The sequence below is a fragment of the Trichosurus vulpecula genome, chromosome 4, assembly GCF_011100635.1.
Source record: "Trichosurus vulpecula isolate mTriVul1 chromosome 4, mTriVul1.pri, whole genome shotgun sequence".
NCBI classification, from domain to species: domain Eukaryota; kingdom Metazoa; phylum Chordata; class Mammalia; order Diprotodontia; family Phalangeridae; genus Trichosurus; species Trichosurus vulpecula.
The window spans coordinates 232,531,537-232,559,311 of record NC_050576.1 but is presented as its reverse complement, the minus strand read 5'-3'; the positions used below and the strand labels follow the sequence as shown (position 1 = coordinate 232,559,311).

The window sequence follows — 27,775 nt, the reverse complement described above, 5'->3', positions numbered from 1 at the left end:
GGAAAGCCACATGTATGCATTCATATGGACACACACATGTATGTGTGGGGGTACATGTGTTTATATACTTATATACGTTAGTATGTACATACATACCCACACACTTACACATACATCCACAATGACTTCCAGAAAGGATCCAGAGCACTGGGTGGACCTTCTGTGGAAGATTACCAGGAGAATATGACCAAGAACTATAAAGGATGACAGAAAGAGGCCATGGGTTGGGATGTGCACTGAGGAAGAGAGTACCCATGGCAATGAGATCACAGATCCACTGATCTCATGAAGAAGAAATTCATGTGAATCAATGTGAATTTTGTTCCCATTCCCTGATCTTCCCTCCTCAGATCCTCTCCCCCACCTCCACTTTCTCAGCTCTGCCCTCATATCCCCTTACTTCCTCAGATCCTCTCCCCCACCTCCACTTTCTCATGTGGCTCCTTCCTCCTGAGATGTGCTCTTTCCACCACCTATTGAAACTATAGTATAATGAACTGGGAGGAACTTGAGAGATCACAGCCCCATTATACTGGAGAAGGGAGATTCCACATTGGAAATCACATAATCCTGCCCCAAAATCATGATCATTTCAACAATGCTAGCTGACATCCCTAATAGAGCGATCTTTTGCTTGTGAATGCTTTATCCTTTGTCTCCTTTGATCATCACAATAGCCCCAGAGAGTTGGTACTTCAGATCCCAACTTTATAAACGAGAAAGTAGTAGTTCTGAATAGCACTGAAGCTCACACTCCTAGGAAGTTCTCTCAGCCCATATTCAAAGCTCTAACTCAAGGAGCTGTCCGCTGCACCTGTATTTCAGTAGAAATTTCAGTTAGGTTGCAAAGTATGGTGGAAAGGATCCTGACCTTAGGAGTCATGGGACCCAAGTACGAATCCCTCTGTTCAGGGACAGGATGGACTAGATAAGTGAGCTTCTAATGTCTACCCCAACTCTAAAAACTGTGATTTTCAGATGACTTGGAAAGCAAATGCTAAAGCAGTGCCCTCAGCTTAGACTTATGATCACTCTTATGATACTCCAATGCTCTGATGGATCTGTGATTACATGATTATTATATTAACAACAACTCCCATTTATATAACACTTTAAGGTTACATAAGACTAATGAAAATAAGTGGCTAATATAAATGCTAAGATAACCAATAGTAATTTTCATAAAATCTCTGTGCCTGAAGGAACACATAGAGAATTTTGAGGATTTCATTTCTTATATTTGTACTGATATCTAGGCAAGGTACCAGTGGGTAAGTGGAATTTTAAATACAATGTTCAAGAAAAGAATCCATTCCATTCATCTCCTTAAATCAGGGACTATTAACCTGGGGTCCACGGATTCCCCAAAGGACTTGGGATGGGGACAAAATAACATCTTTTTTTTTTTCCACTTTTTCCTCTAAGTGAAACTTAGCATTTCCTACAATTATTTGAAAACATTATTCTAAGAAAGCATCTTGTGGGCTTCACTCATTTGTCAAAAGGGCTCACAACACAAAAGAATTCAGAACCCCTGGCTTAGATTAATACCTTCCCTTTTAAAGAAAAAAAAATAGCACAAAGTCACTTGTTCTTCAGAGGCATTTCAAACTCAATCATCTCCACCATGATTGGTTCTCTTTTCTACAAAACCCCTTTGTCCCTCACAAGTTTCTCTCCTCACAGTTAACTCTTGACTGACTAACAGTAGAAGGTAATAACAGATACAAAGCAGCATAGCCAGATTCCTTTATTTAAACAGAAACAAAAACACACATACACTCAAGCTAAACCCCAGCCCTACCCTACTCCACTTTTTTTTTGAAAGCATACTCTTTCAAAGGAGACTTTTGTACTAGAGTCATGGAAATGAACACTGGCACCAACTGACAGAAAGAGATCATTTAGTTTAATCATATTTTACAGAAGAAACTGGGTCCTAGAGAGGTGAGATCACTTCTCCAAGGTCACACAGGTAGTATGAGACAAGTTTTGAACCTGGGTCCTCTGTCTCCCAAACTAATGCTCTTTTCATCACACTATGCACTTCTAAGAACCATATCCTTGTGTTCCATATAGATAATGTATAGACAAAAGCACTGTAGGAAACAGGAAGGGAACAAGCAATTAAGAGCCTACTATGTGCAAGGTACTGTACTAAGTGCTTTACAAATATTGTTTCATTTGATCCTCATAACAATCCTGTGAGGTATTATTACCCCCATTTTATAGTTGAAGAAACTGAGGCAGACAGAGGTTAAGTGACTTGCACAAGTTCACACAGCTAGTAAGTGTCTGAGCTCAGATTTGAACTCAGGACTTCCTGACTCCAAGCCCAGTGCTCTATCTACTGCACTAGCTATGCAAATATTCATGGGATTATAGGATTAGGCTGTCTAGCAATCTCATCTTGGGTTCAGATTTTTTTTGCCATTCCTCTTTCCCAGCATCTCAGACTATCACCCCAGTTTTCTGAATGCTTCGGGTAGAAGAAGGAGATGTCTTGATCCAGGAGCAGAAAGCCATAGAAGCCATAGTGGTGGTGTTGGGGGTGGGGAGGGGAGGCGGAATGGTAGATAAGCCCATGAAGACAGTTCCTAGGAGAGCACATAGTAGGGCACCAGGATGATATTCCAAGTGATCCCCATTCTGGGAGGTCATGGAAGAGTCCTGGATTCCAGCAGCATTGCACTTTGTAACGGGTTCAATAGAACATGCATTGAATTTTCAGAAATCTTTATTGGGTAGCCTATCAAGAGGGAGAACGAATGTCTGAGAAGGTGTTCTTGCCAAGTTGAACTCCTTACTACTATCATAAAGCATCCCACCAATTATATTTTTAGGTGGTTTAAAAAAGATGAGCTCTGACATGCTAAAATGTAACAAATTATTTATCCAACACTTCAAGCTTTAATTAGTTACTACCTGGTCAATTATGGAGAAAGGCAACATGGCCTAGTGCTTTTGGAGCTGGCCTCTGAGCCAGTGAGACCTGGGTTCATGTGCAGTCTCTCAAACACTCAGGCTGTGTGACCCTGGGCAAGTCACTTAACTGCTCAGTCTTTTAGGCAACTCTTAAGATTAGAAGTTGCAGGAAAATGCCAAATTACAGTGATGGAGGGAATTTCCTCACCTGGGAGTTCTCTTGACCTTTGAAATAACAAGTTCAGTCCCTAGATATGTCAACGGCCTTCAACAAGCATTGGGGGGTGAGGGTATGTGTGTGTGTATGTGTGCGTGTCTGTGTGTCTGTGTGACAGAGACAGATAGAGGGACAGAGAGACAGAGAAGGGGGAGGAGGGAAATAGAGATAGAGAATAAAGGTGGAGGAAAGACAGAGAGAGACAGGAAAAGAGAGAGACTCAGTCTCTTTGGTCTTAGAGAATTTGCCTAAAGCTTAGAAAAGTTGAGGAATGGGACCATAGTAATACTATTGCTAGTTAAGTAGTAATGGCTGAGTTTGAAGCCCCATCTCCCAGACCAGTACTCTCTTGAGATATCCCATGCTGCCTCTCCAATGAAAAAAATTTTGGTAAAATTGATACCACTTCAAAAATGGCCCAACAGCCTGAGGATTGCTCCTATGACCAACTGAGATTCCAGAGGCAAAGCCTGGAAGATGAAGGAAGAGGTAGTACAGTACAGTGGCAAGAACCCTGCTTCCTGAGTCAGAAGATCTGGGTTCCAATTCTGTCTCTGATGCTGCCTCCCTGAATAACTTTGGGCCAGTCATTGGGCCTCAGTTTCTTTACCTGTAAAATGAAGGGGGCAAACTAGATGGTCTCCAAATCTCTTTCCAGCTCTAGCTCTGTGATCCTGGGACTACATGACCTCCTAAATCCCTTCCAGAGCTAAACCAATAATCTCCTCTCATTTTCCCCAGCTGCTTCCTATATACCATTCAACAACAACAACAACCATATTGAACAACTTCTCTGTGGGACTCCAGCCCTAGTCATAAGTTCAGCTTGTGAACAGCCTTATTCTACATGCAATAAACCCACTGTCAACAAGCATCAAAGCATAGGCCCAGTGCTGATGGATGCCTGGATTTCTAAATATCAAAATTTCATGTGCCCCCGGATTGCACAAATGTCATCACCAGGGATACAACAGTAAATAAAAAGAATAAAAAGCTGTCCCTTCACTGTCAGGAAAGGCTAGGAGGAGATATTTTATCTGTAAAGGACTAAATAGAATAAGGAGGGGGAGAGAGAGAGAGAGAGAGAGAGAGAGAGAGAGAGAGAGAGAGAGAGAGAGAGAGAGAGAGCTGTGCTATTTCCCCAGTACAAGTGGGAGTATTTGGCTTTGATTGAAAGATTCCATGTCTTCAAGTCACAAAGAGGAGAATGGCAGTGGTAAACTCAACAGCCATAATTAAAACATTTTGATGTTATGTTAATTTAATATGCACTTTCTCCGGGGAGTCCAGGCAGTAGCTTGTGCAAGCAGCAGCCCTGTTGAAAGGTGCCCCCCCCACCCCGCAATGGTTCCAATTTTTTCTAGGAAATGCAGTTACGATCCTCACCCCTGGTGTCAGAAGTGCATGCACCCAATTTCCACTAGCCCCAGGGCCCTGGAGTCTGAAAATTATACCTGCAAGGCAAGCATTTTCTGCTGCTTCCTTACAGCCGTCACACAGAGAAGCTCATTTAAACTCTGCCCCTCAGTTGCATTGGAGGGCGTCATTAATGATTTTAAATTGCAACTGGTGCTGTATCTCAAAACAGTGATAAATGGGGAGCTCCAGTCTCCTTAAAGAAGAAGATATCTGTCCTTCTCTCATGGGCAAAAAGGATTTGGGACATGTGCTAACCTGTCCAGGATTCCTATTACAGATGCTCACATAGCAGCCCTCTCCTCTCTCCCTCCTCCTCCTTCCTCCCCATACTCCTCCCCCTTGTCTGGGTTTCCTGAATTGAAGGCAGTTGCCTGTGAGAAGGACTGGAGGTGGCCCCGTTTTCAAAACGGGGAGGTAGGCACCCTGAAAGGGGGCAAGCTCCCAGAAGGCAAACGCTTGCGTCTCCCAGAAGCCAGGGCAAGTCAATTTCTCCCGGTCTCCCAGTCAAACAATAGCGTCGATTTCAGGAAAGCCCCAAGTCCCTGCGGATCCGAGAGAACGGTCCAACTACCGAGCACACAGGAGAAGGGCGAGGTGCCTTCCTGCTCGCTTCGGGGCACTGGGGTGGAGGGCCGTGTGCCCCCAGAACCGGGAGCAAAACCCCACCACCACCCAACAGCTGCATCTCAGGGACTCCGGCGGCGGCAACTGCAACCGCCTGAAGTCTTCCCTTGAGCCGCCGGGTCTGGGTGCCAAGCATCGCCCCGGTGACTCACCCCACCGGGTAGCACCGCTGTCGTCTGCAAAAGTCCATACCAGGGGGATGAGTCGCTGGTTCCATGAATCCAAGACTTTGCGCGGCCCTCCCTCCGTCTCAGTTTCTCCCTTTCCCTACTCCCCACCCCGCCCCCCATCCTGAAAAGCCAGACAGCTTAGTCTACAGAGAGTGTGAGCAAAGGATGGGAGGGAATGGGGGAGGGCAACAGAATGAATGGGCCAAGATCCTCGCTCTCTCTCTCCGCACACAGTATATTAAGGACAGCCAAGCAACTTACCGAGGTGGAGTTTGGTTTCCCTTGGCTCTGGTTGCGCCCCTCCTGTTCCTGAAATTGTAAGCCGGCGAGATGCCTTTCCAAAGCCTCCCAGTCCATAGTGGGGAGCTGGGGCTCCTCCTTGAGACAAGTCCCACTATCCAAGGGGTGAAGCGGGAGGAGCCCCGCGGACCCGGGGCCCGGGCCGCCTAGCTTCCCCCCGGCAGGCCGGCCTTTCTGCAGGGGGTTGGGGTGGCCTCCCCGGTGTCCTGTCAGTGGCCGATCGGCCACCACCACGTTGCCGTTGTGCCTGAGGTCCGGAGGGGGGTGGAGGTTGCCATTGGGGACTGGGGGCGGCATGACGGTGCTCCGGGCGCCAGTGCCGGTGCCGCCGCCGCCGCCGCCGGTGGGGGGGTTGCTGACGGTGCTCCTGATGGAGGTGGGGGGCTTCACACCCCCCAGCTCCTTCGCGTAACTCCTCCGGTTGGCCGGCTTTTCATAGCGGTCGTGCCCGGCGCTGTGTCCGTAGTCCCTGTACCCTTGATCTTCGTTGTCCTCCTCTTCTTCCTCCTCCTCTTCCTCTTCGTCCTCTTCTTCTTCCCACTCATCAATCACCTTCTTCTGATAGACCTGGAAACTCTCTTCCTCCTCATAGTCCTCCAGGGCAGCCACCAAGTCCAGGCTACCGGGGGAGGAGGAAGAGGAGGGCGAAGAGGAGGATTTGCACTCGGAGCACGGGGTCACTTTGCTGGAGTTGGACCGTGAGCTGGAGCGGCTGCTGCTGCAAGCGTCACTGGCTAAATCCATCCCATCCTCTCGGTAATCCTGGGCGGGAGCAGAGAGGGAGACACAGTGAGAAGGAGAAAGAAAGACTGGTCAGAATAAGCCGCCAAGCCGGCCATCCACCGGGAGCGAGACTCCCTCCTGCCGGCGGGCTGGCTGCAAGGCGGCTGCTCTGGCTGCCGGTCCGGGGAAACCGAGCCTCCTCCTCCCCTCGCCCTTCCACCCCCACCCGCCCCCTGCCCCCGACAGCGGGGCCAGCAGGAGACCAGAGAAAACCTGAGTCCACTCCCTCGCCGCCCAGGACTCCACTTGGAAAGGGGGCACTTGGGCGGAGAGCAGAGGCGTCGGGGTTTCCTTTCTCACCCCACCCAGTACTCCCCCCACCCCACCCCGCCCCCTGCTAGTCCTTCCTGAGGACCAGAAAGAGACTGAGGAGGGTGATGCACAGCAATGGACGCTCGGAGACTTTTAATGAAGGGGGAGGGGGTGAGAGGGAGAGGGAAGCTGCTTCTTACAGTTTCGCGATTGGAGCTTCTTTGCGACCCCCTCCTCTAAGAAATACACACACACACACACACAACCTTTCTGGATACAACACTTTTACATCGTCTTGGAGGAAGAGGGGGCACTAACAGCGGGGCAGCCACTAGTTTTGTATTTTACAGCTTGCTGCCGTAGCCCCTTTCTTTTATCTCCCCCCCCCCCCCGGTTCCCCAAGCCAAACGGGGGCGGGGGCGGGTCTGTCTGTGCGTACAACTATGACCGTGACTTTCTGCGAGAGAAAGCGACAAGCGGGGTGGGGCTATTGGTCCTGTCTTCCTCTTTCCTGTCCCGACCCCGGCCGGTCTCCAGCCTGTGTGCCTGCACCCCCAGCTCCCTAGCTAGCCGGGGAGCAGGAGGCATCTCCTGCGTGGGTTCCCTTCCGCGCCTGCCCGCTCGGGCTGGGACCAGGGCTGATTAGCCTCTCACCGGGCTCGGCTCCGCCTCGTGGCCAGCCTAGGCTCCCAGCTCTCCCTCCTCCTCCCTCCAGCCCCGCCAGCCTGGGGTGGCCCAGCCCAGAGCCGGCTCATGCCCAGCGGAACAGCGGCGGTCTGAGCAGCCGAGGTACCCGCACCGCCACGGAGAGAAAGCTTCTTACTGGTGACCAAGAACCCGTCCCGACTACAGAGCATGCCCAGATCGGGGCCTGGGCGTTTCGGGCACGCAATCCGCTCCTCCCGGTTTTCTCTGCAGCTGGGATAGGGGTGGGGAGCTAGGCAGAGAGATTCCGGGGCCGGGCTGGGATGGGGCCTTGAGCCTGAACCCTGGGCGGGAGAGAGAGGGAGAAAGGGGGCGGGGATAGGGCCCGGGGGAGGTGGCACCCTGGGGAAGAGCCCACAGCATCACTGGACTTCACCCTCGGCGGCCAGGGTTCCCTGCCTGGCTCTCCAAGTGTCAGCTACTCTAGGGACATCTGCAGACAGCGGCACACAGGCGTACACGCACGCACTGTGGGAGGGAGAGTGGGGCCATAGCTCGAGACCCGCGCGAACCTCGAGGTTCTTGGCCCGTGCTTAGAGAAGGCAATCCCCGGGCGCCGTAGCCAGAGACTCATTTGATCCCTGTCTTTGGTCCCAACCGAGGACTTCAACTTGCCCTTAAAGCATCTGGCCCTCCAAATGCTCCTTCCACTGGCCCTGGGTTGGTGCCAGGAATTTCCCCAAACGGAAGTCTCCTGAAGTCCCCGAGTGACCCCATGTTGGAAATCTCCCGTTTGGGAACCCGGATGACGTGAGCTCCGTGTTCACCATCATTTCCCCTCCCACCCACCAACCTCCTGGCAGCTTCCTCTCCCCGCTTTGCTTGCCTCCAGTCCTCTCCCCAAACCCCCCTTCCCTTTCAAAGTTCAAGTGCCGAACCTGTTGCTGTATGAGCCTTCCTTCTCAGTCTCCCATGGGGAATACATGACTTGTGGGAGGAAAGAAGGATGCTGGCTTGGTCCTGGTACACAACATTCCATCTGTCTCCATACATTCGCACCGCCTAGCTCCTAGTCTCAGAAGCACTGTCTCCTCCTCACCATTGGTTCTGAGAACCTCTTTGGCCTTCAAACCCAGCTCTGGGATTCCTTCCTATGGGAAGGCCTTTCCTTTAACCTCTCCCAGCTGTTAGTGGTCTCTGTCTCTGGAAACTACTTGGTATTACTTTGTAATTGTGTATCTGTGCCCTGTGGGCAGCAGATAGAGCCTGGAGTCAGAAAGACCTGAGTCCAAATTCGGCCTCAGACACTTACTAGCTGTGGGACCCTGGGCAAGTCACTTAACCCTATTTGCCTCAGTTTTCTTATCTGGAAAATGAGCTGGAGTATCATTCCATATCTTTGCCACAATTTGCCCAAATGGGGTCATGAAGAGTGGGGACGGGACTTAATAGAAAGTCCTGGAGAAGCTTGGATAGTGTTTGACCAGATATTGGGAAGATGTGGGTGCCAATCTTGTCTTTGGCACTGCCAATTCTGTGACGATGGATGGTAATGCTGAGCTTTGCCCATGAAGTTGGAATCATAGAACCTGAGATGGAATCCAGCTCTGCCATGTAACTTGGGCAGATCACTTAATTTCTCTAGGATTCAGCTTCTTCATCTGTAAAATTCGGGAATTGGATGAGATGACCTATGAGATCCCTCCAGCTCTTAGCAGGCCTTAAATAGAAGCCAGCTGATTGATAGATCCCTGCAGTCAACCTCTCTGAGCTAGTTTTCTAATCTGTGAAAAAAGGATAATAATACCTCCAGCCCTCACTTCACAGGGTTGCTTTGAGGCTTAAATGAGCTCTTGTTTGTAAAGTACTTTGCAAAGCTAAAAAAACAACCACCACATAGATAGCAGTTATTACTATTGATACAGCATTCCTCAGTGGAATGCAAGCTCTTGGAGAAGACAGATTTTTTGTCTTTGCATTCCTTGTCACTAGAACAAACACTACTTGGAAATAGTAGCCTCTTAATGAATACTTGTTGAATGAATGAATAAATGAGGCCCTTTTCAGTTTTGTTTTCACGGTTATTTTGTTCAGACCAAAGGTTTAAGGCTAAGGCTATTTTCAGGGAAGGAATCACCAAAATCTAACTTTTGGAAATATGCAATAATCTTTGGCTAGGAAGTACCCTGGGTCTGCTATGGGCAGATAAGTGATTGTGAAAACTACCACTTAACTTGCAAAGTTGCTGGTGAAAGAGTTTTGCACTAGTGCTAAATTGAGAGCAGATCGATTCTTCCCAAGGTGTTGGATCCAGTCTGGCTCAGCTAACCCAACTCTCCTTTGGACTGCTCAAGTCGTCTCTGGATGAGTAGGAATGAGGAAATATTTGGAATTCTTCAAAGGGGAGGGGTTGCTGCATTTACATTTCTGCTTGAGGAGCCATTGTTTTTAAAGATTTCTGGGAGGTAAGAGGTCTTTCCTTCCTTGGGAAAGTCTCTGCTAGGGAAGATAGGGTTGACTATTAACTTTTTCTAATGCCCTGGCCTTGTAAAATAGCTTGCATAAGTGGTCTGTGCCTCACTCTTTAAAAACAGAATAACTCATTATTACTTTAATATGGGTCTTTTACGGTGGTTTCCATAAAACCGCTTGGCCCATGATCTTAATGGGGCTTGATTTTGTCAAATTGTCAAGCCTGATGTCAACTGGCTGCTGGCCGATCCTACCACAGTAACTACTGAGTTTAACACCCTATTAAAGCCCTGAGCTAGTGGAGTCACTTGTCAGTCCTCACATAAAATAACTGTCTTTCAGATGCCAAGCCCAGCACCTCTTAGGGCTCAAAAAGTCCCGCAGGCACAACTCACTAGGGTAGATAAACAAAGCCTGATTAAGTTCAGAGAAAGTATTTTCGACCCATTTTTCACCCCAGGGCCTTCCCTTTTTTAACCCACCCCCAGTGAAATCCAATCACTCTTAAGCTGGCTATTTGCCTCACGTAGATGGCATCTAGGTGTGGTGAACCCAATCGAGGAGACTATCCTTATCTGCCTCTTGAGATTTGCTGGTCAGTTTCCTCATCTGTAAAATGGGGATAATACCGCCTATCTTTCCAGGATAATGGGTGTAAAGTCCTGTGCAAAACATGAAGAATCTTTAGTTTCTTTCAAGGCAGCCCAAGTACCACCTCCTGCATGAAGCCTGAGGATCCTCCCAGAAACTAGTGCTGCAGTCCTCTCTCCCTCTCCAGATTACCTTGTATTTATTTTGGGTATTTGTTGCTCAGCATTTTTAAGTCATGTCTGACTCTTCATTTGGGTTTTACATATCCATGAACAGGGTGTCTCCTTGGATAGAATACAAACTCTTTGAGGGCAGGGCCTTTTGCTTCTGTCTTTGTAGCTTCGCAGCCACCTAACGCCTGGTACATGGTGCTTAATAAATGTCTGTGGTTGATAGTAGCCATTCCAGGTTATATAAATATGAGGACTACTGTTATCGTATTTCCTCCCCCTGCGCCCTATATGTAGGGTTAACAAAATACAAATTTAAAACAAAACGAAACAGAACAAAAACCAACCACTCAGCCTTTGCATCATCAAAAGGCCACCTCCTACAACCTTTCCTTATTTCCCAGTATGTTAGTGTTCTCCCTAAAAATATACTTTGTAGATGTTTACCATTTATTTTACTGTGTACATGATTTCCCTCCTGGATAGAACATAAGCTCCTGGAGGGCAGGGATTGTTTTGTTTTTGTCTTGCTTTGACAGCACCTGGCCCTTGCTAGAGACCACAAATGCTTGCTCAATTGAATGGTATAAAATATTGGTCAGGCCATTTACATACCTGGCTGCTTGATGTCTTTACCCATATGGTAAACATTCAGGAAAACAAGGCAACCAATCAAAGGATGACATATTTGGGAAAGTAATTCTGCTGGGGGTGGGGTGGGGGAAGGGTGATATATAAGATGCTGCCAAATCAAATAGGGGCAACCTTTGAATTATCTGTACTGTTGAATTATTTCAGAGGGCTCAGACATCCTAGATTGGCTAAACTTGTCCCCAATTTCACCTTCTTCTCCCAGGGGGCCTGCTGGCCCACTTTCCCTTCCAGATCCAGTCTCTTGCCAGCAATCAACTTACCTTGGCACTAGAAGCCCTGGCCCCTCCCACATGTGAAGGGGATTGGAGAGAGAAGGAGAGAGAGAAGGGGGGAGGGGAGGAGAGAGAAGGGCAGGGGGAGAGAGAGAGAAAGGGAAAGAGAGAGAGACCGAGAAGAGAGAGACCGACAGAGAGATATGAGCCCAATGGGGAGGTAGAGCTTATGTGTTTACACTGATGGGTTTCTTTTGCTTCTGATTTTTACGTAAGTGATTTTGGGACCTTTATTTGCTGCCTGACCCCTCAAGAGGGAGGAATTAAGTAAGAATGATTTAACATATTTATGTTGGAATCTAACTTGGAGTTATTTGGGGTTTTGTATCCCCAGCACGTAGCACAATGTGCCCGGCACATAGTAGGTGTTTACGAATGCTTGTTGACTGACTAAACATCAGGGTAGAGAGGCTAAATTTAGAGAATATTTTACAAGGATGGAGTCCCAGAAATCCAGCTTTTGGAAGCATACAAAGAATGTTAGTCTAGTGAGGTTAAGATTTGCTGGGCATCACACAAGCAGTGTGTGGCAGAGCTTGCATTTGATCTGGAGTCCTTTGACCAAATCTGGTGCCCTCTTCAGGGGACATTCCTGTTTCTATTAACTAGTGTAAACTAATCCAAAATCTGCAGACCCTCAAGATGACAGGCAAACATTTCAGAAAGGGCTGCCTTACCCCAACTCCTATCCAAAGAAATTCTGAGGCCTCAGGCTATGCATTGGGGCATATTTTATTTTTGTACAGGGAAAAGAACCGAAGAGAGCAACCTCTCTCTCTCTCTCTCTCTCTCTCTCTCTCTCTCTCTCTCTTTCTCTCTCTCTCTCTCTCTCCCTCTCTCTCTCTCTCTCTCCCTCTCTCTCTCTCTCTCCCTTCCTCCCCTCTCTTTCACACACACACACACACACACACACACACACACACACACACACACTTCACCTCCTTCACCAATTTAAGTGGAGTACCATTCCGCAAGCTAATAGTTTAATTGTGCAAAGCTAGTAAGGGTCCTGGGTTCCTCAGCACCCTTCCTAACCAACCACGGCTTGGTATAAGGAAGACAGTGTTGGAATGAACAGGGGACTTAGATCCCAACCCTGATTTTGTTACTAAGTAGCTTCAAGATTTTCTTTTCAAGACTCAGCTCAAATCCTATCATTAGCAGGGTCCTGTCCCTCCCAAGCATTGCTAGTGCATTTGGGCCCTAACCTCGAGATAATGTCCAGTCATATACCTGTAGGTATGTAGCTGTTTACTTGTTGTCTTCTCCATTAGAATCTAACCTCCTTGAAGGCAGGGACTGCTTTTGCCTTTCTTTGTATCCCTGGCCCACAGTCAGCCCTTAATAAATGTTGGCTTGTAGAATCATAGATTATACCTGGATGCGACCTTAGAGACTATCAACTCCAACCCCCTCATTTGACAGATGAAGGGACTGAGGCAAAGAAAGGTTGAATGACTTGTCTAGGGTGTTGGAGCTGGTATGATGGGCTTCCATTTCCTCATTTGTAAATTGAGGGGATTGGCGCCCTTTGACTGGGGGATAGCTAAACAAATTGTGGAATGTAAAGATCATGAATATCATAGGCCTTTGAAGGAAACAAAAAATAAGAGAGATTCTATGAAACTTGGGAAAATCAATATGAACTGATGCAAAGAGAATAAAAGCAGAAACTAAGAAAAAAGCATATATAATGACTACAATAATATATAGAAAAAGGCCACTGAGACAAAAGCCTCAACTAGATAATTGTAATAACTGTTCTTGGTCCTAAGGAGGGTTAAAGAGATGGAGCTTCTCTTTTTCCTGAAGAGATGGAAGACTAAGGGACTTATGGGTACTGAATAGTGCGTATTCTGACACTGGTTGGTTTTGCTTAAGGACTTTCCTTTGTTAAAAAGTCCACTGGATTGGGATGAGTTGGAGTTGGCATGTCTGGAAAGGACTGCTCTAGGCAAAAAGCATGGCCATTTTTTTTTTTGGTCTAGACCAGTGGTTTAGCAGTTTTAATCGATTTGGATTAAAGAAATTTCTTCACCCAAAACTTATGAGCAACTATTCTGACTCACAATCTTAAAGTTGCTCTGGGGGACACTTAGAGGTTAAATGACTTTCTGGGGTCATAGTCAGTATGTACTTAACATCAAGTAACCCTTGAATAAATGAAACATTAAAAAATTGAGTCATCATGGAATTGAGAGATGGACTTTTTTGCTTTAATAGGGAACTGACTTAGAGGGCAGCTAGGTGGCACAGTGTATAAAGAGCCAGGCCTGGAGTCAGGAAGACCTGAATTCAAATTCAGCCTCAGACACTTCCTAGCTAGGTGACCCGGGGCAAGTCACTTAACCCTGTTTGCCTCAGTTTCTTCATCTGTAAAATGAGCTGGAGAAGGAAATGGCAAACCACTCCAGAATCTTTGCCAAGAATGCTCCAAACAAGTCATAAAGGGTCAGACATGACTGACACAACTGAGTGACAACAGAAACTGACTTAGAGACAGGAAACTAAGCAAACGTTTCTCTAGATGGATCAGGGTTAAAAATCAGGATTCCACTGGAATCAGTAGTAGATGTGACTTTCCTCAAGAGAGATACTATGGCATACTCATCAAATCATCAAAAGTAATTGAAAGTAATGACAACCAATGCTGGTAGGGTTGTGGAGAAACAGGTACATTCATTCAAAGCTGGGAAAACTTCAAACACATAGAATACTTTTGGAGAGCATTCTGGCATTCTATAGCAAAAGTTACCAAAACAATCACACCCTTTAAATCTAATATCTCCATAGTTGGGAATACAGTCACATAGTGTAATTAAGGACAAAAAACTGCTATATTTTCAAAGATTTTCATAGCAGTATTGTAATTATAAAAAAAATGGAAGCAAAGGAAACATTCAATTAAGATAATGGTAAATTGTGGTACAGTAAGGTGGTAGAATACTATCGGTCAATTAAGACCAACAAGTATGAAAAATATGGAAAAAATCTAGAAAGACCTTAATGAAAAAATGCAGAATGCAAAGGTAGAAGCAGAAAATTGACGTATACCCTAACTACAGCCATAAGAGAGGAAAAGTGAACAATATATGGCCAAAGAATCCAGAGGGAAACAGAAAATTATACTTTGCATGTTGAAATGCATTCATTAATACATAAATAGTTATCAAGCACGTTTGGTTGGTTGTACTGCTATTCAACATGAAGTGTTTTATAATTTTTTTTTTAAAATAGAAAGCTATAAAAGAAATGGAAAACATCCAAATAGGACAAGCAAAAGGATGGGAGTGGAGTTAGGGACTGCCATATATAGACATGTTAGAAAGAATCAGACTCTTTACTTTGGAAGAGTGAAAGTTCTTTAAACAAAGGCTCTGTGTTTCTAGATTCCAGGTGCTGGTGGATATTGGACTATAAATTTTGACTAGGGGATTTTGAAGAGATAGATCTATAATAATATTGTGTGTGTGAGAGAGGTATGTGTTCATTGGGGAAACTCAGTCAGCCCTATCTGACCACTTCAGGTCTAAATCATGAAATGAAGTTATAGATAGGCAGCTAGCTGGGGCAATAGATAGAGAGTTGGGCCTTGACTCAGGAAGATTTCAGTTCAAATACTATGTTAGGCATTTAATAGCTGTGTGACCCTGGGCAAGTAATTTAACCTGTCTCAGATTTGGTTTCCATATATGTAAAATGAGGATAATACTAGTAACTACATAATAGAATTGTCGAGGATGAAGTGAGACTATATATGTATAGTATGTAGCATTTTGTGCAAAAGAGATGGAAAAGCAGCTCTCAAAGGAAAAAAAAATCCAAACTATCAATAGTCATATAAAAGTTTACTAATTAGAGAAATGTAAATTAAGGCAACTCTGAGGTTCTCTCTCATACCTACCAAAAAGAAGGAAAATGGACATATTGGAAGGGCTGCAGGGAGTGGGCTGGGAGTGGGGGAAGGCACCTTAACACATTTTTTGGTCAAGCTGTGAATTGGGTAAGTCATTCTGGAAAGCAATTTGTAATTATATACCAAAAGGCACTAAACTGGGCTTATCTTTTGATGTAGTGATACCATTATCAGGCTCATTAAAGAAAGAGGAAAAGAGCCTATGTAAATGAAAATATTTACATCAGACCTTTTTGTGGTGACAAAGGGCAAGAAACTAAAGGGGGTGTGTATCAACTGGGGAATGGCTGAACAAATTATGGTATACAAATATAATGGAATACTCTTGTGCCAAAAGAAATGATGAAAAGTATAGTTTCAGAGAAACCTGCAGTGACTGCAATCAACTGATACAAAGTGAAGTGAGAAGAACCAGCAGAGCTATGTATACAATAACAACATTGTAAAAATAAACATCTTTGAAAGACTTAAGGACCCTGATCAATGCATGACCAAGCAAAGGAGGGATCATGGAGCATACTATCCACAAAAGAGATTTTGGATTCAAGATACATAATGAGGCATACATTTTTGAACATGGCCAATGCAAGAATTCGTTTTGCTTGACATATTTATTATGAGCTTATTTCTTTCTTTTTATGTGGAAGGAGGGGAAATGGGATAGAGAAAATGAATTTTTGTTCACTGAAGAAATAAAATTAAGCTAATGCTCAATCAACTGAGAAAACACATACAACGTGCTTTGCAAAGCTTAAAGTTCTATAGAAATGCTAGCTATTACTAGTCCCAAAACAACAACAAAAAAGCATTTTCTAAATCTTAAAGTATTCTCTAATTCAATTCCTTGAATTATAAGATGGGCCAGGTGTCTATCCCTGCCTCTACTACGTCTTACCTCTGTGACCTTGGGCAGGTCACAGCTTCTCTGGACCTCAGTTTCCTCATTTGTGACAAATGATGGTGTTGGATTAAGTAATTGATAAGGTCTTTTTTCTTATCAAAATTCTAGGATTGGACAAAGCCAAGAAAGACAGCATTTTTTTCCATTCAATTATTCTCTTGCTTTTTTCCCATTTGTTTTCTTCTTTCCTCTTTTTTCCCTCTCCCTCTTCACCATCATATCCCATTATGTCTTGCTCAATAGAGGTTGACCATGTGCGATTTTTAAATGCTCTATAACTCCTAATTCTTTCCATTAGAGCAGAAAATCAGGAATTTACTCTAATATTAAAACCATTTAAAGGTTAAGTAATTTTTTTTTAAATAGGAAAAAAGTCCTGCCAGTTCTAAATCATGATAGCTCACTGTAATGTTAATGTTTGCAAAGCTCCTTTACTCATTGTGACTCTGAGAGGTGATCAATACTATACCAGCGCCGAATGCTCTCTCAGGTACTCGATGAACGTCTTGCAAGTGATGAGTGATGTTCAATTGACCACCTGGCCAAGAATTGGCAACCCCTTTTATTGCTTTCACTGTGAGCAGTAAACCTTTATAAATATGAGATGCTATAGCTATCATTAATTTTGTTTTTTTCCGGGTTTGGGAAGCATTCCTTGTATAGGTCTGGGCAGGAAACATCAAAATAATTAGAAAAGGGAAAGATGGTGTTAACCCATTAAGGATAACAATAAAATGTCTAGAGAAGAAACACATAGTTTATGTTTATTATGTCAATTGAACACAAATAATATGCCCTAAAACAGATGACCCTTCTATTTCTCTACACCTAGATGTAGCTGCTTAGTGCTCTCTTAATCAAGACTATGCCTTAGAAGTCGTCTTTGAAAGGAGTTGGATGGGGCCCCAAGGGAACAGCTAGTCCACCCCCTTCACTGTACAGATGAGGAGACTTCAGTCTAGAGAGATTAAGTGAATTGCCCAATGTCACACAAATAGCGGACCGTACGGCTCAGACTTGCGCCCAATCTTTTTGACTCACTTTGGAGTACACTTTCATCTGTCTCACACATGTTAACAGTCTTAAGAGAAACAAAGCCTTTTGGGGGGAGGGTCAGCTTCCTAATTAATTTAAAGAGCTATAGGCATCCTTCATTAATCAGTCCATCAATAAGCAACGGTCAAACGCCACATCCAATCAGCTGCTGAGTCCTTTTGGCTCCTCCTTTGTGACTTCTGTTGCACATTCCCTCTTATCTCCCATGATATGCCAACTACCCTGGTGCAGGCCCTCATCGCCTCTCAGCAGGACTATTTTGATAGCCTTCCTGTAGGGCTCTCTGCCTCAAGTCTTGCTACAGTCCAGCCTATCTTCCTCTAGGATGTTCAATTGATCCTCCCAAATTGCAAGTCTGACTATCTCTCACCATCCCCACCCGCATCTCTACTCCCCTCCCCCCATAGTCAATAAACTCCAGTGACTCCATATTGATTCCAGGGTCAATGATCCAATCCTCTCTTTGACTTTTAAAGCCCTTCATAACCAGGACCCTTCCCACCTTTCCAGTCCGTTTACTTTACTCTCCTGGAACCAGGGACACCGGGCTCCTTGACACTCTATCTCTGGACTTGGAGCATGTTCTCTGGCTGTCTATTCCACGAGTCTGGAATGCTCTCCCTTCTCAGCTCAGCCTCCTGGCTTCCCTGGCTTTCTTCGAGTCCCAGCTAAAGTCCTATCTTCTACAGGAAGCCTTTCCTGACTTCTCCTAATTCTAGTGCCCTTCCTCTATTGATTATTTCCAATTAATAGGTGCTGTGGATAGAGCACTGGGCTTGGAACCAAGAAGGCCCAAATCTGGCCTCAGACACTTACTAGCTTTGTGACCCTGGGCAAATCACTTAACCCTGTTTGCCTCAGTTTCCTCATCTGTAAAATGAGCCAGAGAAGGAAATGGCAAACCACTCCAGTGTCTTTGCCAAGAAAACCCCAAGTGGGGTCACGGATTAAAACAATTCAACACCAAAACTGTGTATACCTTGTTTCTATATAGTGATTTGTGTGTTGTCTCCTCCATTAAATTGTGAGCTCTTTAAGAATGGGGCCTATCTTTTTCCTTTCTTTGTATCTCCAGTGATTAGCACAGTGCCTGACCCATAGCAGCACTTACAAATGATTGTTTTGACTTGTGTTTATGTTTATGTATATGTTTGTATAAAGGTATGGGCAGCTAGGTGGTGCAGTGGATAGGATGCCTGGCCTGTAGTCAGGAAGACTCGTCTTTGTGAGTTCAAAGCTGGGATCAGACAGTTACTAGTTGTGTGACCCTGGGCAAGTCACTGAACGCTGTTTGCCTCATTGTTGAATGAGCTGGAGAAGGAAATGGCAAAGCACTCCAGTATCTTTGCCAAGAAAACCTCAAAATGCGGTTGCATGGAATCAGACACGAGTGAACAACAAACTGGTTGGTAAGGTCGTAGAATCATAGACTTAGGGTCAAAAAGGGACTTTGAAGGTTTCTAGCCCAATCCCCTCTTTTTACAAAACTGAGGCCCAGAGAGGTTGTGACCTGCCTAAGGGAGTCAGTGTCAGAGTGGGATCTGAATGCAGATCCCCCGGCTTCCACAGGCTCAAAGAGTTAGAGGTGGAAGAGACCTTTGAAGACAAAGCTCCTATTTCCAAACTTGCCCAGATTTTCTAAGGTGTCTCCTTTTCTTTCCCTGACCCTTCCCACCATAGGTCTGCAGTAGTTCAGTCTTGTCTGACTCCTCATGATCCCACCTGGGATTTTCTAGGTAGATATTGGAGTGGTTTGACATTCCTTCTCTGCCTCATTTTACAGATGAGGAAACTGAGGAAAACAGGGTTAAATGACTTGCCCAGGGTCACACAGCTAATAAGTGTCTAAGGTGGGATTTGAACTCCAGGGAGAAGATGAGTCCTCCTGATCTCAGGCTGAACACTCTATTCACTGCGCCACCTAGCTGTCTTTCCATATCTCAGGGAATTTTAGAAAAAGGTGATTTACGAATAATTCCAGATTCATTTTCTAAGACTCAATAAAAGCTAAAAAATCACATAAAAGGACAGTTATGGAAATCAGGCTAAGGTTTTGGAAGTTCTCAGGAGATTGAGGCAGTGTTAAAAGCAATAGGGGCTGAAACCCTAATGAAAATTCTGGGAAATACTAGATGGAACTCAGAAACTGCTCATGCACCGTGTTCTGTGGGAAGGCTTAGCATGATGTCATGGGCAATGGAAGCTTACCAGTTCATCAGGAGAGAAGCACTGCACGTAGTCTGCCTCATTAAGGACTAGGGGCATCGTGGCAGCCTGGACTGAGAGCTGGCCCCTGACCAGGAAGAACTGGGTCCAAGGTTCACTTCAAAAACATCCTGTGTGTGACCCTGTGTGACCCTGGAGAAGTCACTCAAACTCTCTGTGCCCAGGTCCACCCTCTAAGTCAGGTGAGCAGAGCTTGGGTTTCCTCACTAGGATGTTTATACTAATGAAGTCACAGGTGCAGCCCCTAGCACTAGTACTTATTAGTGACATGCTAGCCTGGGCCATTTGGATTCACTGGAAATAAGTGAGAGGCTGGAAAGAACACTAAGCTAGTCACCGCCTAGGGTAGTTTGTGAGTTTCTTTGGGCAGCACAATCTCTGCACTGCAGCTGAACTCATTCAAATTCCTGACTCAGTCACCTCTGGGACATTATGAAATTTGCTTTACTCCCTGGGTCTCACTTTCCTTCTTTATAGAATAAAGGAGTTGGATTGGAGCTTCTCAATCTTTTTGGTGTCATGGACCCCTGCCAGTCTGCTGAAGCCCACAGACCCCTTCTCAGAATAATGCTTTTAAATCCATAAAATGAAATGCATGAGATTACAGTGGAAATCAATTATATTAAAATTCAACCAATCAATAAACATTTATTAAGTGCCTGCTATGTACCAGGCACTGTGCTAAGTGCTGGAGATACAAAAAGGCAAAAAAAAAAAAAAAGTCCTCTCCTCAAGGAGCTTACAATCTAATGGGGGAGAAAACATGCAAACAAACTGATAAAAATCAAGCAATATGCAGGATAAATAGGAAATAATTAGAGAGGCACTGGAATTAAGAGGGATTGGGGAAGGCTTCCAGTACAAGGTGGGATTTTAATTGGGATTTCAATTATATATATTATATATATATATATACATACATACACAATACACATATATTAATATATATACATATATGTGTGTGTGCTGATTCAATCAAACTATATTGAAGACACATTTTAAAAGAGTTTGATATATACACCAGAGATTTAAACACTAAACAAAAGGAAAGCTTTTTCTTCTTAAATTAGACCTTCTATGGAAAATTCATGGGAAAATATGGAAAAGAATTAGATGGCCTGACAAGGGGATTGTGATTGGCATTGGTTGAGGCAATGCTAAAGTTCCCAAACCCAGGAGGTCAAGAACCTCTGGTTAGTTCTAGCATTAAGAGAATGTTAATAGCTAACATTCTTGGAGTACTCTCAGGTTTACAAAGTGCTTTAAATATGTTTTCTAGTTTGATGCTCACAACCACTTTGTGAAGGCATTATTGTTATCACCATTTTACAGATAAGGAAACTGAGGATTAGGAAGAGGTCAAGTGACACCTATGACCAACTAGACCAAAATTGTTATTAACCTATTTCCTGGCTGTGTGACTTTGGGCAAGTTATACCCCCTCTCTGGTCCTTATCTGTAAAACAATACATGATTCCTAAGGCTCCTTTAGACTACAAAGTCTAAGATCATTAAGTGCAGTAGCATGTAGTAATGGTGACCTGGGTAGAATTAAAGAGGTCCCAAGGAGTTCATAGGGGGATATCCCCATAGGCTGGCAGAATGGTCCAGGCAGGTGAGCCAGTGCCCTCTATAGTGGTAAAGACCTTAGAGATGACCCAATCCAGCCCCAGAATTTTATAGATGAGTAAAAGAGACACCGAGAGGAAGTGACCTGCCTAAAGACATCTATGAATCTTGTACTGGGATTTAGAGGCTGTGAGGCAGAACTCCATTCTCTGGAAGCATCAGCAAGATTGGACCAGAGCCCTGGTCCCAGCCCAGTCTGGGCTGAACCAGGATCAAAGGGATACGTCCCTGTGCCGGCCAAGCTAGAGTTCACGAGAACAGCTGGATTGCTTTGAGATGCTGGAAAGAACCAATGTAGACAAGAAAAGTGAAGAAGTGAAGAAAGTGAAAGTGAAAAAGTGAAGAAGTCAAAAAGCTTGGAGCTACTGAGTTTGACAATCTCTTCCCCACCCTTCCTTTTCAGTGACATAAGCAGATGACAGTGTAGTGATCCAAAGGTGACCCACGTCTGAATCATGGTTGTGATACAGGAAGGAAGTGTGACATGACAGAACATGGGATTTCAAGTACATGGCCTCTCTGAGTCTCATCTGTAAAAGAAGGGGCTTGGATTTGATCAGCTCTAAGGTCTAGGCTGGCCCTATTGAATTATGAAGCACATGGTCCCTCCACACCTCAAATGGATTCTCTCAATATCCCTTCTTAGAATACCTAATTTCCTTCACAACTCAACTGAAGGGCCATCTGCTTCATGAGATCTTTCCTGATTCTCCTGACTCCCCCAGCTGCTAATATCTTCCCCTGAAACAATTATGCTCTATTTATTTTGTATGTATACACATGTGTATGGGTGTATATAGATACATACATATATGTGTGTGTATGTGTGTGTGTTTTCTCCTTGAGATCAGGGAGTGTTTCATTTTCATGTTTCTATCCCAAGGACCTAGCAATCTTTAGCACATAGTAGGCACTTCATAAATGGTTATTAATTGGTTGATTGATTTCAAGCTTTATTGTTGGGAAAAGACCCAACAAATGGATAAACCAAGTACTTAACAATGCATAACAGTCCCATCATTTAAGGGGCAAGGTCAGGACTGGAATTGCCATTCAGACGCAAGCTACACACTAGGGTGAATGAGCTGTGTTTCTACAAGGGTCAATTTTCCTTAAGTGCCGCTGATTGATTGGATTTTTAATTTTGTTAATCACAAATAAATAACTTGCTTTCCCATTTTATTACACAATATTATGGCTCATTGATGCTTCAGATAACATGCAAATTTGCTGACTCTAACGAATACCTTTAATAGGAGGACATATGTATGTGTTCAATTAATCTTCTCAATGGCACCCACATTAACATCTTCCCAATTAGCTTTTCAAAAGCCAGACATATGTGTAAGCAACAGAGCATGGATGACTGGTGACCTTGCCCCATGGCATTCTGGGTAATGTATTATGCTAACCTTCAGATGTTGGCATAGACTGAATGGATAGTTCTATGTGCCAGCCTAAGAATTTAACATAGCTGAGAACTGGAACTTGGAACAGAGAGTTAGACTTGGAAGTTCTGTTTTAGTAATGCAGGATGGGCTCCATGATGCTGATTAGTTTTTACTGAACTTTTTCAAAAATTTCATATCCTTTGTTATAAGGACTATTCTATAGGAGGGGGAGAAAGGAGAGACGCATTGAGTAATGTTGGCAATATAAAAACAAAGGGAGGCTAGGGACTCAGCTTGTGATTACATTGGCATGGAGAACTCCCTCTAACCAATTCTGGTTGTCTCCTGCAGAGATGCCTAAAGCACTGAGAGGTTACTTGACTTGCCCAGAGCCACACAGCTTTTAGAAGTCAGAGAGGACTTGAACTCAGGTCTTCCTGTCTCAGTAGCAGCCGGTACAGGCTGCTACTCTATAAGAGTAAAAGATAATCGATAGTAATTTTTAAAAGGAAAGAAAGGGCACTACAAGCAATCATCCAGACATGTTAAGGGTGACAAAAAAAATCTTGCTTTTGCATTAGAAATAGCAAATAGTAGAATGTTTGACTCGATGCTGCTTCTTGTCTCTGACCAAGATCACCTTCTTTCTACCTCTCCTGTCTTACAGAGATACAGGGGAAACTTTACAATTTGGTCTATCGTGGTTTTAACTATCGTTCCTGCTTTCCAAGCCTCCCCTGATACCTTGCTGTGTCATAAAAGGTTTCCTGGGCTCCTGAAGGCTGATAGAAGCCAGGCTGGGGTGGGACTTCCCAAGCTAGGAAAAGGACAAATCAATGACATTTCTATAGCTCCCTTGAGGCTTGCAAAATGCTTTGTGGTTACTAATGGATATTATTCCAAAATTTTAAATAAAATCCAAGCAGAGGGAGGACAGCAAGGCATCCCACTATTATTCACTAAGATCCAGTTGGGATAGGAGACATCCAAGGTCCAGCCACAGAATAACATTCAACATAGTTAATCACATTAAAAACAAAAACATTCCAAGTGTTTTAGCCTCTGAGTATTATTGGCAGAATTATCTTTGTTTGCATGTCCACACCTTTGCACTGGCTGTTCCCCATGCCTGGATGCCCTCCCTCATTACCTCCATCTCTGAGAATCCGAAGTCTCCTTCAAAATTCTGCTCAAGCACCACCTTCTACACAAGTCCTTTCTCAATCCTTTCATTTGATAGTAGCTTCACTCCAAAATCTCTTTGTAGTATTATGTATTTGTTTTTCAGGAAGACTTGAGTTCAAGTCCCACATCTGAAATACTGAACAGATTACTTAAACTGTCAGTGTGCTAGGCAAACATCCCAAATCCCAAGTTTGAGAGAAGATGCTGACTTGTATCAGTAGTGGGAGTTTCCTTAAAGAGATGTAATGTACTGAATGTACATTGTAATGTGAGTCTACTGCTGAGTTAAGTCTCCTCAGAATTCTAAGGGACGCAGTCACTGAAGTTTCTCCCTGACTCAGCTCTGAAATTGTTGCCGTGGCACTTCTGAATGTGACAACCTGTGGTAAATCAGGCAGATATGTACACCAGAAGTGGTTATAAGTTATCAGATATAATTTATCTGGTTATAGGCAGAAGATCAGAATTTGATAACAGTCATAAGCTAAGGTGGGGTCACTTGCAGAGAAGATCCAGAGTCTGAACCCCAAAACACAAAGGATAAGAGAAGTGAATGGATAGATTTCAGAACTGCATCAGCCAAGTTTAAAAATGGAAGTGATGGATTATATAGCTGCTGCTAGGAAGTAAGTTTAGGTGAGGCAGATAAATAGTTTGGAAATAATCACTGAAACAACTCAGTAGATCATTAGTGGCTGAGTGAAATGTTCATCTCAGCTTAGCCATGGGAGCTGAGATTCAATACAGAAGCTACATTCATCAAGGCAATTTATGGTCAGTTTCTGAGACAGAAAGAAGGTTATTGAAGTTTTCAGTTTTAGAGATTGTATGTTACCCTGAACACATAGGGTCTCATTATTCATGTGCCTCCTTGAAAGGTTTCTGTGTTTTTTGCCATCTCCCTCAAATTGCCGGGAATATGTGATCCAAGTTTACATGTGGATTGTGGTGCATGTGCTTTAATATCTGAGCACCTGTGGTATTATTAATGTTTCTTTTGCCTTACTGTTAATTAAATGGGTATGTGTAAGATCTAAATGTATCATTAAAAAACACTTTGGAATTTTCTAGAGATGAGCCACCTGACTCTATTCTTTCTATTTAATTCTGGGCTTAACTTGCTGTCTCTTTGCTGCATCTCAACTATCTATGTTTACAGGCCATCTAAAGTTACCATCTTTCTGATTTCTGAGTATCCTGCATATGCCTATTTATGTGCATTTTCTCTTCTCTATGAGAGTATAAGATTCTTTAAAAAAATAATAGCAAAATTCATCTGGAGAAAGAAAAGGTCAAAAATCTCAAGGGAGATAATTAATAATAACAATAATAATGATTATTATAATAATAAAAGAAACAGCAAAGGAGGCCCAGTAATACCAGGTCTCAGATTATGCTAAAAGAAGTAATCATCAAAATTGTTTGGTATTAACCAAAAAATAGGGAAGTTGGTCAGTGGGACCTTTTAGCTCCACAACATATGGAAGCAAATGAACACACTAATACAGTGTCCAATAAACCCAAAGACCTCTTAGTAGAGTAAGGACTTAGTATTCAATAAAAACTGCTGAGAAAACTGGAATGTACACCAAAATTAGGTATAGACTAACATTGAAGATCCTAGACCAAGTTAAACTCCAAATGGACACATAACTTAGACATAAAAGGTGAAATCATGAGCAAATTAGAAGAGCAAGGAATAAATTACCACCCAGATCTATGGATGGGGATGAATTGATGGGCAAAGGATAAAGTAAATCATAGAGAAAATGAACAATTTTGATGACAAAATTAATTTCTGCACAAACAAAACCAATGTATTTTATATTATAAGAGAAACAGGTAATTGAGGTAAAAGTCTTTGTAGAGGGTTTCTTTAATAAAAGTCTGATATCCCCAAGACATATAAGGAGCTGATTCATATTTGTAAGAATAAGAGCCATTTTCCAATAGATAAATGGTCAAAGGATATGAAAAAGAAGTTTTCAAAGAAACAAATCCAAAACCATATTAAAAAATAAAAACCATATTGAAATGTTCTAAGCCAATAATAATTGGAGAAATTCACATTAAAGCAACTGAGTTTCCAGCTTATATTCATTCCACTGGTAAAGATGACAAATGAGGAATGTGAGAAATGTTGGAGGGGCTTTGGGAAAACAGGTACACTATTCCATTCTAGAGCCATGAATTAGTTCAACCATTCTGGAATGCAATTTGAAACTATGTTCAGGAAGTTACCAATATGTGTATACTCTTTATTTTTTAAAAATTAAATCACATTTATTTTTGTTAAATTTTAAGTTCCAAGCTATCTCCCTTCCTTCTTCCCCACCCTACACTAGAGAAGACCACCATTTGTCTCTCACACACATATATATTCATACATGTATGTAGGCATTTGTGTACATATATGTAAAACCATACTATGCTACTTCTATTAATTAGTTCTTTCTCTGGAGGTAGAGAGCAACTTCCTTCATAGGCCCTTCATAGTTGATTTGAATATTTATAATACTCAGAATAGCTTAGTCACTTAGTTATTCTTCGAACAATATTGCCGTCACTATATCCAACATTCTCTTGGTTCTACTCATTGTACTCTTCATTATTTCATGCAAGTCTTTCATGTATTTCTAAAATCAACCCACTCATCACTTCTTACAGCAGAGTGGTCTTTCATCACAATTATGTACCACAACTTGCTTAGCCATTCCTCAATTGATGGGCAGCCCTTCAATTTTCAGTTCTTTGCCACCACAAAGAGAGCCACTATAAATACTTTAGAACTCATTCCTTTTTCCCTGATCACTTTGGGAAACAGACCCCAATAGTGACATTGCTGGATCAAAGGGGACACACAGTTTTGTAACACTTTGGGCATAATTCTAGATTGCTCTCCAAAATGGTTAGATAAGTTTACAGTGCCACCAATGGTGCATTAGTGCCCCAATTTTTCCACTTTCTGTGTATACTCATTAGCCCAGTGATACCACTACTAGGCACATCTACCCAAAGAGATTGAAGGAAAAGGGAAAAGACCCATATGTAGATAAATATTTCTAGCAGCAAAAAAAAGGTGCTTAAATGAGTTGTATTCACTTGTTAGGGAGTGGCTAAATAAATTATGGTACATGAATGTAATGCAATATTATTTTGAAATAAGAAATGTGCCATTTCAGAGAAAACAGAAGATCTGTATGAACTGATACTGAATTAACTAAGCAGAACCAGAAGACAACTTATACAATAACAAGAAAATTATGACAAAAAAACAATTTCAAAAGACTTTTGAACTCTGATCAGTGCATTGACAAACCACAATTCCAGAGGACTTAGAAGAACCATGCTACCCAATTCCTAACAAGAAGCGATGGATGTAAAATGCAAAATAAGGCATATACTTTTAGATGTGGTGACTGACAGAATCTGCTTTACTTGACTATGCATATTTGTCACGAAGTTTTCTTTTTATTTTTCTTTTTTGTTAAGTTGGGGAGATGTGAGAGGAAGAGAAAATAAATGCTAATAGTTAGGTGAAAAATAATTAATTAAAAAAAGAAGATAATCCCCTTGAGACTGGAGGCTGTTTTTCCTTTTTCTTTGGCTCTTCAGTGACTGGTACATAGTAAGAACCTAATAAATGCTTGTTAATTGGTCTATGCCAATCTATATATTGATAGATGAGTATGAGGTTGTCTGAAAGTGAAACTAACAAAGTTAGATTTCTGAGCAGGAAACAAAGGGAAATTTAACTTGGAAAACCCACAAATGAATGCATCAGGGAAATCAGCTATGAGTTGATGACTGAATAGGAAGGGGAAACTTGAAAAATAGGCAGGCTGAAAAGGGACTAAAGGGAGAAGGTAGAAAGCAAATTAAATGTGAGTCAGAAATGAGGTCTGGCCCATTTCAAACATCTCCATTAATGTGCTGTGGCTTCAGCAAAATAGCTCAGTTGCAGAGAGAGTTGCTGC

The 27,775-nt window shown here is 43.2% G+C and overlaps 1 protein-coding gene across 1 annotated transcript in view; it reads right to left on the bottom strand.

Annotated features, from left to right (window-relative positions):
• Positions 1–5,247: 5,247 nt before the first annotated feature.
• The window catches only part of LOC118847039 (schwannomin-interacting protein 1-like), a 41,205-nt gene continuing 18,677 nt past the window's right edge, over positions 5,248–27,775 (bottom strand). The window contains exons 2-3 of the mRNA XM_036755667.1: positions 5,617–6,417; positions 5,248–5,361 (exon numbers count right to left, since the gene is read on the bottom strand). Coding sequence (XP_036611562.1) covers positions 5,248–5,361; positions 5,617–6,399 — 897 coding nt within the window. The 5' untranslated portion in view covers positions 6,400–6,417. The remainder of the gene's footprint in view (positions 5,362–5,616; positions 6,418–27,775) is intronic.